We start from the raw sequence: 15,605 nt of genomic DNA on the forward strand, positions 1-15,605 counted from the left end.
GCACAGAGATTAGTAGCCTGTGGGAAATGCCGGAAGACTTTCTCACTAGATCCCTGCATATGGCTCAGGTGTTCAACCACATGATTGGGAATATTTACTACAAAAAACAGTAAAAGTAGGTTTGTTGATGTAAATCTCAGCCCATAGGTTTAAGTTGTTTTGAAAATGTGGCATGAGTCTGCCCCTCCTAGAAGTATTTTGGGCAATTCTCTTTAAAAAGATATAACCCAGACTAGATGTTGAATTTATTTATTTGAAATTGCTTGTATTTCTGTTGCCTCCTAGAGACTGCCTTGACTGCTTGCCCTTACTGCCCATGGAGAGTCAAGTGTACTACAGTGGGTCAGGGAGTTAGTAGTAAAAACAGAACCCAAAGTAGATAGGCCAACAACTACTGACTGATATGCCGTACAGACCTCACACGTCCCTGTTCTGAGATTTAATGCATGAATGGTATTGATCACACCGTCTTCTCATTCCCCTCCCCAGTTGTTCGTCTAGTCGTATGTTGGCGCTGTAGCACCCCATCACTGGGAGCTGAGGGAGGCATGCTCTTGGTCACTGCGTCCTCCGTTTAGATACAAGTGACTGTGTATCCCATGTGCAATGGTGCTTGAGCACAGGTCGAGAAGCAGTCGAGGTCACGCATGTTCTCACTTCTGTGCTTATGACTGCCCTCTTCTGCCGCAGGTACCAGGGCCACATTGGCGCATCTATAATTGTGGGCGGCGTGGATTGCAAGGGGTCCCACCTGTACAGTATCTACCCCCATGGATCCACCGACACACTTCCCTTCGTTGCCATGGGTAAGACTTTCTTTCCTGTACTTTAAGCATGACTGAGGTGTTTGAGTACCATGCACCAGTGCACCATGATGAAGAGAGTGCCCTGATGGCAATCACACTAGTAGACATAGTGACCTGTACAGCCTTATAGATATATTAATGCACACTAATGGATGGACGTGCGTAAGAGAGAGAATGACCGACCGAGAGGCAGACAAAGACACACGGCCATGGCTGGAGCGATGAACAGACAGAGAAAGGCAGGTATACCATTTGATAGACAAAAAAGTCATAAATGTAGACAGAGCAGACATACACACACTACCTCTGGAGCAGTCTATGGATGATGATGAGCGACTTGTCACTAGATGCTGGTTTTAATCCATTCTCATCTTGCGGCCACAGGTTCCGGATCAGCGGCTGCTATCGCTGTATTGGAAGATCGTTTCAAGCCCAGCATGGAGGTGAGAGTTTCTCCCCATGTAGCAATGAGTTTCACAAATGTCGCTTTTTCACCCAATGCAAAGAATGAGGGATAAAGATGATGCTGCACATATGTGGTAATACGCCAGCGCTATCAGTATTATGGAGTGGGCTCTGTACAAAGCGAGCGCGCACACACCTGTTGCACCCCCAGAGCACTTTGTGTAATACGGCTTCTGGTGTAGAGATCTTTGTTAAGCCTACACTCCACCTGTTTGCTGTCCTGAAAAGCTTTAGTTCTGTAGTAGGGGATCTCTGTTATAGTCCTAATCTAGTGAATAGTCCCGCCCATGTGCGTGGACCCCGGAGCAATCAAAAATTATCTCTTAAGGTGTCGAAAAATGCAGAACTGCACAGACACTTAAGAGAGAATTATAGACAGATAATGCAGCCTTTATAACCAGGCTACACTGTCCAGTACTTCAACTAGAAATTCCACCAAAAATCCACAAACAGCAAAGTCTGTCCAGATTTCCCTTGCTTTAGCAGCAAAAACCCTCTGGAATGATAGAGAGGAAGACATGGACAGACAAGCCCCATAGGCTGCCATTATGTGGCTCAAAACAGGATACTGTGCCTTTAAGAGAACTTTCCAGAACTTCACAGTATCCCAGAATGCACTGCAGGTCCCTTTTACTTACAGTTCTTTTTGAAGGCGTAACACGCCAGACCTGTAGCACTCCTTACATGAATATCTCTCTCTCCACCGGGGAGGAGGGCCGGCGCTTATGACTATAACAGAGATACCCTTACTACAGAACTGGAGTTACAGGACAGAAACTACTCCTTCAGTAGTAGGGGATCTCTGTGTATAGTCATAATCTAGTGAATAGAATGGCAAGCCCATCCCCACACCAAAGCGGCGGTGGAGAAAAGAAATTACCACTATTGTGCGAACAAATTCCACAGCGAAGCCTGCCCAACCTGAGCGTCTGCCCTGGAATCAGTGTCCAGACAGTAATGCTTAGCAAAGGTATGGACCAACTTCCAAGTGGCCGCCTTGCAGATTTCTTCAATTGGAACATTACGGAGCAAAGCCGTTGTGGCAGCTTTGCCCCTGGTGGAATGAGCCTTAGGTTTACCCCCTAAGGTCTTATTAGCCTTTTGGTAACACAGCTGTATGCAGGACACAATCCACCTAGAGATGGACTGTTTAGAGGTAGCAAGACCCGTCCTGACTGATCCATAATTGATAAACAATTGGTCTGACCTACGAATATCCTTGGTCTTATCCAGATAAAATTTCTGAACCTGCTTTCCTGTATGTCATTGAATCTGCTTTCATTTATGTCACTATATCTGTTTTCCTGTATATCATTGAATCTGCTTCCTGTATGCCACTGAATCTGCTTCCTGTATGTCACTGAATCTGCTTCCTGTATGCCACTGAATCTGCTTCCTGTATGTCACTGAATCTGCTTCCTGTATGTCACTGAATCTGCTTCCTGTATGTCACTGATCTGAGACTTGCAGTGGATCGGGGCGGCATTGCTCCCCAGATCCTCCTAGATATCCCGGCAGCTATTGTGTCTCGTATTATTTTTTGCTATGTCTTGCACATTGTGGCTCATACCCAACACTGAGAAGACTCATAATTATCGACCCCGCCACCCCCAGTGGCTGGACAGCTTCTTGATGACCATCTCATTCTGTCAAAAACATGGGAGTTCTACTATGCCCTTTTAAACCCAGCAGTTTCTTTAATCTTTAGGGCATCCAAAATATTATTCATTTTCTTCCAGAGGACCCCCACAATGCCATGATCTAGTCCATTTTTATGTCTGAGCTTGACCATGCCAGCTCTCCTCGGCCTCCTGTTCCATGCCGCTGTCTCTTCTGGTCTCTGCTCTTTGTCCTGGTTTCCATAGGATGCGGTAGACGTCCCTGGGTCACTGCTTCTGTTATAGGGATTTTTACGAATTAGATCTCAAAATATATTTAAAAAACCCCAAAACTGGTCCTGTATCAACCATTCCACGCCCTATGCTCTTTGACTCAACTGTGTTCCAAAAGGTCCATAAACTCCATTCTGGGCGCAGAAATGTTGACTTTCTAGCCACTCGTTACTGGTATTTGTGAGCCAGCATCACATCATCAGGTCTCCTGATAATGATCCTAAGTGTTTTAGCGTTCCTGATTCTGTGCACCGCTTCCTTCATAAGCATCAGAACACTGTTAGTGGTATTAGCGCTCTGAATAATTGTATGTTGTGTTTATCAAGTGGGAGTCATCTGCCGGCAGGACCAGCAAGTGCAGCAGAAGAGACACTGTGCATGCTGTCCCATCCCCCTGCCACAACCTCTCCATCTGCGGCGGCCTCGTGGCAGGGTACGCAGTGCAAAGTTGGAATGGAGTGTGAGGCCAGGGCCAGGGTGAATGCGGAGTGGATTCTGTCATGTAGCATTTAAAAGCAAAGACCAACTGTACTCATCACTGCTAAGTAAGATCATGAAATGGGCCGATGACACTCCCTTCTCGAACCACCAAAACAACAGAAATACGTGCCACTTGCTCCTAGCTCTCTCTGTTGAACCAGTCCCCAGCAGAGCTCTTGTAAACAGCCAAGGTGAATGAATGCCTGATGATTGCAGATTGCCAGATATGGTGTCAGAATACGTTTTGCTTTGTCTACAGAGGGCTAGGATTGATGGGGCAATGAGAGACCTAGTTCCTATGTGTAGGATGTTTGTCCTCTCTTCCACCCACACCACGTGATTTCAGGAAGAGGTGTGGCGCCGCGGCTAGGGCGACTGACTCCGGAATCTGGGGATCACGGTTCGGGCGCCGGTGGCAGATTAGCCCAGCACCATGTGACTCTGGGCAATAGCTTGCTTAATCTTCCCGATGGCCCCCAGCGACTAGAGACCCTTACAGGTGATTGTGCGCTTTGCAAATGTGGATTATTATTATTATTATTATTGAGTATAAGCCAGGCTGTCCCAGCAGAAGGTAAGTGAGGGAATGTTGATGTACAATGCTATTATCTGGAACACAAAGATGTCCCTCCAGCATGAGTGTGACAGCAGCGGATTCCCAGAATGTGTCTCTCCACAGCACAACTCTGCACATCTTTTTCTAATGTGTGATCCTGGAGTTGTACTTCTCTTGCATATTGCTTTGCCTGCAGACTCACCATGGGGGCAGAGGATCCCCTAGAAGTTTCTTTTTACTGCGAGTGACTGCTACGCAGGTGGACATCCAATTTGACCTCTTCTATTACTTTTTATTCCCTTCTGCCATTGTTTGGGTCCACTTGATCCTCAAGCGTGAGGATGCCAAACAGCTGGTGCGGGAGGCCATCACTGCTGGAATCACCTGTGACCTGGGATCCGGGAGCAATGTGGACTTGTGCATCATCACCAAGGAGGGCACGGAGTCTCTGCGTGGCTATGACAGCCCAGGCCAGAGCGGACACAGGTGAGCCTAAAACAGTTCTGCTCCTGAGCATCTTTGCTTATGCATATCCCTAATAGACTCCTGTTAACTTGTAGCTGGTCTTTTCTTAAAGGGTTATAATTGCGAATTGTTCCTGTGATGTCTGCTGTGGGAAATGTTAACCCAGTATGTAGTTAGCAGTGCAATGTGTCTCCAGAGTGAAGGTGTGTTTCCCTCTTGTTCTGGAAGAGCAAAACAGTAGAACTCTGAGACCACATGAGAAATGACAGGACATGCTGTTTGTTGGGTGTTTTGAGATGGTGTTTGTACCTGTGCCCCTTCAATTGCTCCATTCTAAGGATTCCTGTCCACCACCATCATAACAATGCACGTCTGTTGCTGTGGTCCATGGATTGATGTCAAGTTATCACAGGTGTCTAACTCAGGGCCTCTGAATCTGTTGTTTTTACCAGGCTTGGGTCTTACCGGTACAGGAAGGGGACCACCGCAGTACTGACAAAGACCATCACGCCCCTGGAGCTGGAACTAGTTGAGGAGGTGGTGCAGCCCATGGACACAGAGTGAAATCCACTGTGAGCCTTCATCAGTCCTGAACTAGAGGTGTATAAATCAGTCTATCTTCACCAGCCAGGAATAGAGACATGACTGTCCCCCTGCCCTCCAACAAAGGGTTGCAGCTTTCTCAATCATGTCCCAGCTGTAGGCTAGTGATGCCTGGCTAGTTTGCTCCATCCATGAGCTGCTTTTATGCAATTTCTGTGTCATTAGCTAGACCCGGCAACAGGTTCACAACTGTTTCTATCATCCCCTGTCCCTCCTCTAAATATACAAGGTCTCATACCTTTATATCATGAGCTGTGTGACAACGACATGCAGCTTTGTCCTTTCTAGATGAGCAACCCTCTGAGATTCATAGCAGCTTTCATCCTTCCTTACAGGCCAGAACCACTGGACTAGATTGCACACCTCATTCCTAGGCCACTGAGGAACAGCTACTCCCATCCCCCATGCCTGACCCAAGGAACGCAACTCTCCTTGGATTATCCATAAGACTTGGGCCACAATTGTGAGGTTCCTTCTATTTTCACATAGCCCTCAGAGGTGTGCAGCTCCTTCCATACTCCTCCACCCCTAAACTTAAAAATTATTTTTCTTTCTTTGAACCCTCCCACAGGTCCATAAGTATACAGTTCAAACTCTCCTCTCCGAGACACAGTGGTGCAGCTAAACTTGCACTACTCCTATGAGTCCCCACATGAAATTGCAAATCTCTGTAGATACATCACCCCTTTGATTACAACAATGCACTATTTTTCTTTTCCTTTCTATACTTGAATTCAATTATTTGTTAAGGATTTTTTGATTCATTGTATCAAAATATAATCTTATTTTAGACAAAATTTAACATCTCATTGCTTTTTGGGATATGTATCAGTTCCTCAATAGATACATCCCAAACATTGTCATGGAAAACAACATATACAACTAGTATTGGATTGATTCACTGCTTCTGCTGATGGTCTGATGTACATCCATTTGGTGTACTACTGCTTTGAGTTTTCATCTTTTTCACAATTTTCTATACCTCATTCCCAGTCTCCTTACTCAACTCTTACATCAAAACAATTTCTTTGATGTAGTCAATAGTTTTTATTCTCTATTACGTTTATTTCTTACACTCTCAAAAAACATGGCAGCTCATCTGCATCATTCATGCCTCTTGAATGTACGGTTCTCAATGTTTATAGCCAGAAGATCTCTTGTTTCAATGCATTCAGTCTTGCATTTCCTCCTCCTCTATTTGATAAATCTATTTGTGTTAGATTATGCTTATATTGATTGAAATGTATGCCAATTGTTGATTTAACTTTCTTCATGCTTATAGTGAAATGATGATCCTTCAAACATAACTTCGCAAAATATTCTGTTATCCCTGTGTGCACTAGCCAACATGTTGCATGATCTTTTACTTAAATTTTTGTGCCCATATCGGTGATCTGCAATATTTCTCTTAGTAATCACAATTACCACCGTTGATTCAACAGTACATTTTAGTTTTTTTGGTTCTGTGATCATTTGTTTATGTGAAGAATCCTGATCAGATTTAATAAAGTAAATCTCTAAACTATTTTCTCATTGATAAGATGCAAGTGTTTTTCTTTAAATGTGTTGCACCGCTTTTTTTGAGTTTCCAATGTTTGAAAATTGCTTTCCATATTTTGGATAATCGTTGAGAATAATTTATTATGTAGTTCATTATGTATATCACCTTACATGATACTCAATTCTGGGTTAGGGGCAGTACTTTTAGGGCAGAGAGGACATAAGTGCTTTAAAAGATCCCCCCAAGAGTGTATAGGAGGTACCTGGCAACATTCAACAGTTATTTTAGCTTTCCACACTTCTGAACCAGATCATCATCTGGCCTTGTCTCCACACTTTATTATTTTCTTCTCTTCCTTGTACCCTGTTTTACTGGCCCAACTCATTATCCTCCACCTTGCTTCACTCTGATTTCTCCTGCTCCTGAATTTTGAAAGACTTCTATTTCCTTAACTGCATTGACTCAATGTGATTGGAGAAAATAAATGTCCCGTTTTTTGACCAGCATATAATCAGTTTCTTGATGAAGCTGTTTGAAATCTGGTGGAAGACCATAATTAAATAATGCATCGATTGATGCTATTGTTTATAGGAGGGATGTAGCAACCCAGCTGGGTTGCCATAGCCGATCCACGGCAAGATAGTAAACAATGACGATATCGTCTAGTAGTGCATATGTTTGACTGCAGATAGCTAATGAATTGCACTGTTGTTTATAAATGCTTACTTTGATGTAAATATCCCATTTACAAATGGCGCTCACCATTGTGTGACTTGCGCATGTATCCCTCGTTTGTGTTGACTACCTGTGCTTGGTCTTTTAAAAATGGTGCCGCGCAGCGCGTTAATGTTTGACACCGAGGAAGCCGAAACGTGTCTGTCTTGGAAATAAAAACTCGTTTTTGCTGATATCCCGGGAGTGCTGCTTTTTCTTTTCTGAGGATTTAAAAAGAGTGTGGAGCATATATATATATATATATATATCTATACTACTATTATAAAGAGAGAACACAAATCTTTGAGCCAGGTAAACTACAAAAGTAATGCACCAATCACTACACCCAATACACCGTTTGAAAAAGGAGATGTGGCAGAAGGACATAGGCTATAGATATGTACACCATACACATTAAAAAAGCAAAAAGGCCAAAAGTGGTAAAGTAGTCCCTTGGGGGAGTGGTCGTGGCCGTGGGCGTCTCAAACAACAAATGTGGGTGTTTACAGGGCTGTGCCAAGTGCAAATAACAAACATAGGCCAAGTGACTTCACAACACACTTACATATGCACACATAGAGCGGAAATGCGCTTTCACTGAATTTAGAACGCACAATATGCAGACATTGAGCGGAAATGCGCTTTCAATGAATTTCTAACAAACATTTGCAAATTCCAACACATACAGCGGAAATGCGCTTTCAATGAATTTAAATTCACACATACAGCGCGGTAACACCAATATACAAAAACAGCAGAGGTGCGCGCTATAAGAAATATACACACATTTGTTGCAGTTACCCAGACAACATTGACGCCTTCGCATTAAAAACCGGGCGGGCTTCCATCGACAAGGAGTGTCAAATGACGCCACACAGGGGGCAGGATTAATCGCATACTACACCAATCACAACGCACTAAAGAAAACACACACTACTTCGGCTTATCAAAAAAAAAGTCTTTAACTATTGGCCATTGATCAACGACGTCACGGGGGGTAAACACGAACAAAAAAAAAAGCCGACATTTCTTAACGGAGAAACACAATCGACTGCGCATTCACAAGACTTTCCTCACATCTTGCGGACAAGATAAAACGCTTACAATAAGACATACGAATAACGAAAATAACACAACTGCCCATAATCACTCGAGCACTGCCAGGACTTCACCACACAATTGACAAAACAAAAGGGAAACATAAAACACGGAAAACAATACATACAAATTCAAAAAATAACACAAGTGGGCCAAATCAGTTGAACAGGGCCAGGACTTGCACAGACAACTCTTCTGCTGGGCGGGTGGGGGCTCTGAAGCAGCCTTTTGCTCCCGGACAACGTCGGGACGGGCTGCTAGTGTATATATATATATATATATATATACATACATATACATATATATACTAATATAATAAAGAGAGAGCTCAAACCTTTGAGGCGGGTAATCTCAGGAACCACAGCACCAATCACAACACCCAATACAGCGTTGGAAAGGGCAGTTGCAGCAGAAGGACATATGCTATGCAGACGCCCACCATATACATTTAAAAGGTAAAAGAACCGTGCCAGCAAAGTAGTACCTTGTGGGCTTGTCTGCGTTGTGCTGTGGGCGTGTGCTGGGGGCGTGACAAACGCTGGGGGCGTGTGGTACGTTCCACCCTTCATGCCATGTCTCATATCGTGTGCTGTGGGCGTGTGCTGGGGGCGTGGGCGTGTGCGGGGTGCGGGATTACAGAAAAAAAAGTGAGCGTTGTGCCCAATATTTTATTGTTTTTTCTTCCCAGGTTCTGTACATTCCAGCTCTGGGTGTGCTTGCCCCGCGCTCCCCTTTACACCCTAAAAACGAATTCCACCCTGCTCCCTTTAAATACCCCTGCACCCCCTAATCATAACCCACCCTTACTCCTTAAAATACCCCAACACCCTTAAACACTAACCCATCTTAACCCTATAACAATACCCTGTACCCCAAAACCCAAACTTATCCCTAAACCCTAAAAATACGCCTGTGCCCCAAACCTAGCCCTGAACCGTATAAATACCCCTGTACCTCAAAACCCGATACCCCAGAACCCTAAAAATACCCCTATACCCCAAAACCCAAACCTACCCCTGAACCCTAAAATACCCCTGTACCCCAAACCTAGCCCTGAACCCTTAATATACCCCTGTACCCCAAAACCCAAACCTACCCCTGAACCCTAAAAATACCCCTGTACCCCAAAACCCAAACCTACCCCTGAACCCTAAAATACCACTCTACCCCAAAACCCAAGCCTAGCCCTGAACCCTAAAAATACCACTTTACCCCAAAACCCAAACCAACCCCTGAACCTTAAAAATACCCCTATACCCCAAAACCCAAACCTAGCCATGAACCCTAAAAATACCACTGTACCCCAAAACCCATACCTATCCCTAAACCCTAAAACTACCCCTGTACCCCATAACCCAAAACTATATCTGAACCCTTAAAATACTAAAACACCCCAAAACATATACCTCAGTACCCCAAAACATATACCCTTATACCCATACTTACCTCATCCAAACATTTAAAAAAACAGGTTTTTACCATTCATGCATTTACAACGAATTTCGTTGTAAATGTATGCGTGGTAAAAGCATATAAAATGTAATGCCATGCGTTATAATGGCATTGCGGAGTCATGGTACTTTCGTAATGAAAGTATGCGGAGTGATGGTATGCGGAAAGAAAGTTGCGGAATAATGGGTGTTTACCCTCCCCGGTAAGTACATTGGTGGCACGGCGGCCCACATCTCCAGCAACATACTCATATTTTTTCACCACCCATTTGAAAAATGCACAGGTCTCTCTCTTTGATGGCCAGCACCGACATACACTTTTAGACACACCTCCCGCCACAAGTTCTAGAATTGCAAACTTTAGAGCTGGGGAGCTACGTTCGAATCTCGGCATCAGCTCAACATCCTGTGATTCCAGGCAAATCGCTTTCAATCAATCAATCAAAACATTTATATAGCGCGCTACTCACCCGGAGGGTCTCAAGGCGCTTGGGGAGGGGGGGCCGCTACTGCTCGAACAGCCAGGTCTTGAGCTGCTTCCTGAAGGCGAGGTGGTCTTGGGTCAGGTGGAGGTGGATCGGGAGGGAGTTCCAAGTCTTGGCGGCCAGGTAGGAGAAGGACCTTCCTCCTGCTGTGGCTCTTCGGATGCTGGGGACGGCGGCGAGGGCGTGGCTGGTCGATCGAAGCTGGCGGGTAGGAGTGTAGAAGTTGAGGCGGCTGTTGCGGTATCTTGGGCCTTGGTTGTGTAGGGCTTTGTGTGCGTGGGTCAGGAGACGGAAGGTGATTCTCTTGTTGACCGGGAGCCAGTGCAGGTCTCTCAGGTGTCCGGAGATGCGGCTGTGTCGGGGGATGTCGAGGATGAGTCTTGCTGAGGCGTTCTGGATCCGTTGAAGTCTCTTCTGGAGCTTGGCGGTGGTTCCGGCGTAGAGGGCGTTGCTGTAGTCCAGTTGGCTAGTGACGAGGGCCTGGGTGACCGTCTTCCTGGTCTCGGTGGGGATCCACCGGAAGATCTTACGTAGCATGCGCAGGATATTGAAGCAGGACGAGGAGACGGCGTTGACTTGTTTGGTCATGGAGAGGGAGGAGTCCAGGATGAAGCCCAGGTTGCGTGCGTGGTCTGTCGGTTTGGGTGCGCTGCCTAGGACGGGGGGCCACCAGGAGTCGTCCCAGGCAGAGGGCGAGGGGCCCAGGATGAGAACTTCCGTCTTGTCTGAGTTCAGTTTCAGGCAGCTGGTCATCATCCACTCGGCTACGTCTGTCATCACTTCGTGTAGGTTGGCTCTGGCGGTGGCTGGGTCATTGGTGAGGGAGAGGATCAGCTGAGTGTCGTCGGCGTAGGAGATGATGTTGAGGTTGTGTTGGCGTGCGATGGCTGCGAGGGGGCTCATGTCGACGTTGAAGAGGGTGGGGCTGAGCGATGATCCCTGTGGCACGCAGCAGATGACTTTGGTTGCTTCTGATCTGAACGGTGGAAGGCGGACTCTCTGAGTCCTTCCGGCGAGGAAGGAGATGATCCACTCTAGTGCCTTCTCCTGGATTCCGACGTTGCTGAGGCGCTGCACTAGGGTGCCATGGCAGACAGTGTCGAATGCCGCGGAGAGGATCAGGAGGATGAGGGCCACAGTCTCCCTGTTGACGAGCAGGGCTCAGATGTCATCGGTGGCTGCAATGAGGGCGGTCTCGGTGCTGTGGTTGGCCCGGAAGCCAGACTGCGAGAGGTCGAGGGATCCATTTGTCTCGAGGAAGGTGGCCAGCTGCTTATTGACGGTCTTCTCGATGACTTTGGCCGGAAACGAGAGGAGCGAGATGGGGCGGTAGTTTTTTAGTTCGGTGGGGTCCGCTGATGGTTTCTTCAGTAGAGCGCTGAGTTCGGCGTGCTTCCAGCTCTCCGGGAAGGTGGCGGTGTTGAAGGAGGTGTTGATGGTGTCCCGCAGGTGGGGAGCGATGACAGCGTCGGCCTTGTTGAAGACGTGGTTAGGGCAGGGGTCGGTTGGAGATCCGGAGTGGATGGAGTTCATCGTACGGATGGTGTCTTCGGTGGTGATTGGGGTCCAGGCGCGGATGGAAGTGGTGGGGGGCGTTGGTGCGGTCGTGGGGAGCGTTGGTTGCGAGCTGAAGCTGTTGTGTATGTCTGCGATCTTGTTGTGGAAGTAGGAGGCGAGGGAGTTGCAGAGGTCTTGCGTTGGGGTGATGTCGTTGTTTCCGGCGTTGGGGTTGGAGAGCTCTTTAACGATGTTGAAGAGTTCCTTGCTGTTGTGTGCGCTGTTGTCCAGTCGTTCCTTGAATGTAGTTTTCTTGGTGGCGCGGATCAGTTGATGGTGTTTTCGAGTGGCGAGCTTGAGGGTGGTCATGTTGTCTAGTGTAGGGTCTCTGCGCCAGGCTCTTTCGAGGGCTCAGCAGTTCTTCTTGGAGCTCTTGAGTTCGTCGGTGAACCATGGTGCTTTCTTACTACCGGGTCTGCTAGGCGGGGTCCTCAGTGGGGCGAGGTCGTCTGCGCAGGTGCTGATCCACTTCGTGAGGTTGTCGGCGGCCTGGCTGGGGTTCGCTGAGCTGGTGGGAGGGTGCTGGCTCAGGGATGCGACGAGCTGGTCGGCAGTGATCTTGTTCCAGCTCCTGCGTGCAACCTGTTGCTGGTGATGATGGATCGTGGTTCTTCTGAAGCTGAAGTGGATGCAGCTGTGGTCTGTCCAGTGGAGTCCGGTGGTGTGGCTGAAGACGATGTCCTTGCTGGATGAGAAGACGGGGTCGAGTGTGTGTCCGGCGTAGTGGGTGGGAGTGGTCACCAGCTGCTTGAGACCGAGGTTGGCGAGGTTATCCAGCAGGGTGGTGGTGTTGCGGTCGTTGTTGTTCTCCAGGTGGAAGTTGAGGTCCCCGAGGAGAATGTAGTCAGCGGAGGGGAGGGCGTGCGGGCAGATGAAGTCGGCGATGTCTTCACTGAATTGTGTGCGAGGTCCCGGGGGTCTGTAGATGATGGTGCCTCTGAGGGTGGTCTTGGGGTCGGTGTGGATCTGGAAGTGCAGGTGTTCGGCGGTTGTGAGAGTGTCGTCGGTGTTGGTCGTGATGCGGATGGTGTTCCTGTGGACGATGGCGATGCCTCCTCCGGTCTGATTGCCGCGGTCCCTCCGGGTGATCTTGTATCAGTCCGGGATGGTGATGGCGATGTCAGGCGCTGAGGAGGCGTTCATCCAGGTTTCCGTGAGGAAGATGATCTCTGGGGATGTGGTGTCGAGGAGGTTCCAGAGTTCGATGGCGTGTCTGTGGACGGAGCGAGTGTTGAGCAGGATGCACTTCAGGTGGTTGCTGCTGGTGCTCAGCCTGGTGGGTGATCGTGTAGTGCAGGTCCGGATGCAGGTGAACTTGCAGGAGTGGCAGCTGAAGGGTCCGTGGGTGCGTCTCGGGGTGGCTTGGTAGCATCCCGGGATCCGACCGGTGTTGAGTGCGTTGAGTTCGGAGGAATCGTAGGTCCGGCGGGTGGGCTGGCGTCTGCGGGGGCCAGGGGTTCAGGCGCGGACGGGCGCAGACGGGCTTACCTTTGGCGCGCCTTTGGCGCACAATCGGCGCGCCCGCTGCGCGTCAACGCTGCGCGTGAGCAGGGTCGCCATTTATGGCGAAGTGCGAGGGAGGGAAGAGCAGCTGGGAGGCGGGAGCAGGGAGGGCACAGAAAGAAAAGGGGGCATGTCCGATCTCTCGGTGGCAGGAAGCGGGGAGCGGGGCGGGAGGGCATAGGGGGCAACAACGGGGAAATACAGCACAGGGGGGCACAAATAAGAAAGAAAAGGGGCAAGAATGCCTAAATTACGCTACAAGGCAACAGACAATACTCAGCACATACAGACTGCAGGAGACCACGCGGAGCGATGGCAGGGGGCGTGGTCAGCAGGCAGCAGGCAGGCTCAGCGAGGCAGGCGGGGAGCACACGCTACAGCTGGTGGCCGTGCGGCGAGGGGGTGTCCCAAGTATAGGTCACACTCACCTGCGCCGCACGGTCGCCATTTATGGCCAAGTGCGAGGGAGGGAGGAGCAGCTGGGAGGCGGGAGCGGGGAGGGCACAGAAAGAAAAGGGGGCGTGCCCGATCTCTCGGCGGCGGGAAGCGGGGAGCGGGGCGGGAGGGCACAGGGGGCAACAACGGGGAAATACAGCACAGGGGGGCACAAATAAGAAAGAAAAGGGGCAAGAATGCCTAAATTACGCTACAAGGCCACAGACAATACTCAGCACATATAGACTGCAGGAGACCACGCCGAGCGACAGCAGGGGGTGTGGTCAGCAGGCAGGCTCAGCGAGGCAGGCGGGGAGCACACGCTACAGCTGGTGGCCGTGCAGCGTGGGGGTGTCCCAAGAATATGTCACCCTTTGTCTCCCCGTGCCTACCCAAATGAATGTGTTCTTCTGTAATGTAAATTGTGCTCATGCCATGTTGTCGAGTTCGTGCTATATAATATTGCAAGGAAAAATAAAGTAGGGAAACTCGAGTTCACACACTATTAAACGCGCACTCTTAAGTGCATCAGCAGTGCACTGTGAATCGGAGCGTTTCACAGGCCTCTCACAGATAAGAAATGCTATCAAAACGAAATCCTACAAAACAATATCCTACTGGCCGGCAGCAATTCATACCCGGACAACGCCGGGTTGGGCTGCTAGTATATATATATATATGTTTGAGGCATGTGTGCTGTAGATGAACATGCTTTGCATACTCCTGCCATCTGGCATCTAGTGCTGGGTCCGGATGTTTACAAGTTGTTTTCCTTCAAAGAAGTCTTTCCAGTCACGCAGTAAGGTGACTCCTCCTTTCAACGATAGTGCACATGGGCATCAACCCCATTGTTAGATTGATTTTGTCCACCATGTGGTTCTGACGTCTAATGTTGCGCTCCAGTTCGAAACTGTTTTTCGGGTTCCCCTCAGTGCACAATCCACTGTACCCTCAACATTATTGTTTTCGTATGTGTTTTCCCTTGTTCTCTGCACATCGAATCCATCAATAAATTCTCCATCTTTGATCGAAAACCTAATGGGCAGCCTTCGGGGCCTAGCCGATGGAACGGGCTCCATTCCAATTCTGTCCTGGGTGCCATGCCAAATACCCTCGCACCGACCTACATCAAGGTTTGTAACGTGTGCATCTCTCCGGAGTACAAGAAGGACTACTGTGAAGCGTGTAAACAGTTTTGGTCGAAGAAGACTCTATGCGATGGTCGGGCTCGACAACGAGAAATACAATGTCAAAGCATTCAACACACTCCGAATATCTTCAGGGAGGAATCCGAGCAAGAGGAGACCGACGTGCCCGCCGCAGAAGAAGAAAAGCCTTCAATATTTATATTTTTATATTTTATTATTTGTAAGGCACGACGAATCATCCCCAGAGGGATCTCTCGGCGCCCAGGAGACTCACAGAACAAGGAGTGTGGTAGAGCGACTGCTTCCTAGAATAACCAGGTTTTCAGCAATTTCCTGAAGTGTGCCATGTTGTTGCATGATCGGAAGGTTTTCTGGCAAGACATTCCAATATTTCGGGGCCAAGTGGGAGAAGGCAACACCTCCCATCTTACTTTATTTGATTCTTC

General features: G+C 48.3%; 1 protein-coding gene across 6 annotated transcripts in view; it reads left to right on the forward strand.

Moving 5' to 3' along the window:
• The window catches only part of LOC147665155 (proteasome subunit beta type-7-like), a 154,126-nt gene that overhangs the window by 113,966 nt on the left and 24,555 nt on the right, over window positions 1-15,605 (forward strand). For 2 of the 6 annotated variants that reach the window (XM_086949721.1, XM_086949719.1), the window contains 4 exons: window positions 691-806; window positions 1,191-1,249; window positions 4,534-4,685; window positions 5,117-6,792. In XM_086949721.1, coding sequence (XP_086805847.1) covers window positions 691-806; window positions 1,191-1,249; window positions 4,534-4,685; window positions 5,117-5,228 — 439 coding nt within the window. In that variant the 3' untranslated portion in view covers window positions 5,229-6,792. Of the gene's footprint in view, window positions 1-690; window positions 807-1,190; window positions 1,250-4,533; window positions 4,686-5,116; window positions 6,793-15,605 lie in introns of those variants that run through there. The other 4 variants (XM_086949722.1, XM_086949720.1, XM_086949724.1 and 1 more) reach the window with 2 other exon arrangements.

Source organism: Lissotriton vulgaris, unplaced genomic scaffold (assembly GCF_964263255.1).
Source record: "Lissotriton vulgaris unplaced genomic scaffold, aLisVul1.2 SCAFFOLD_654, whole genome shotgun sequence".
Lineage (NCBI taxonomy): Eukaryota > Metazoa > Chordata > Amphibia > Caudata > Salamandridae > Lissotriton > Lissotriton vulgaris.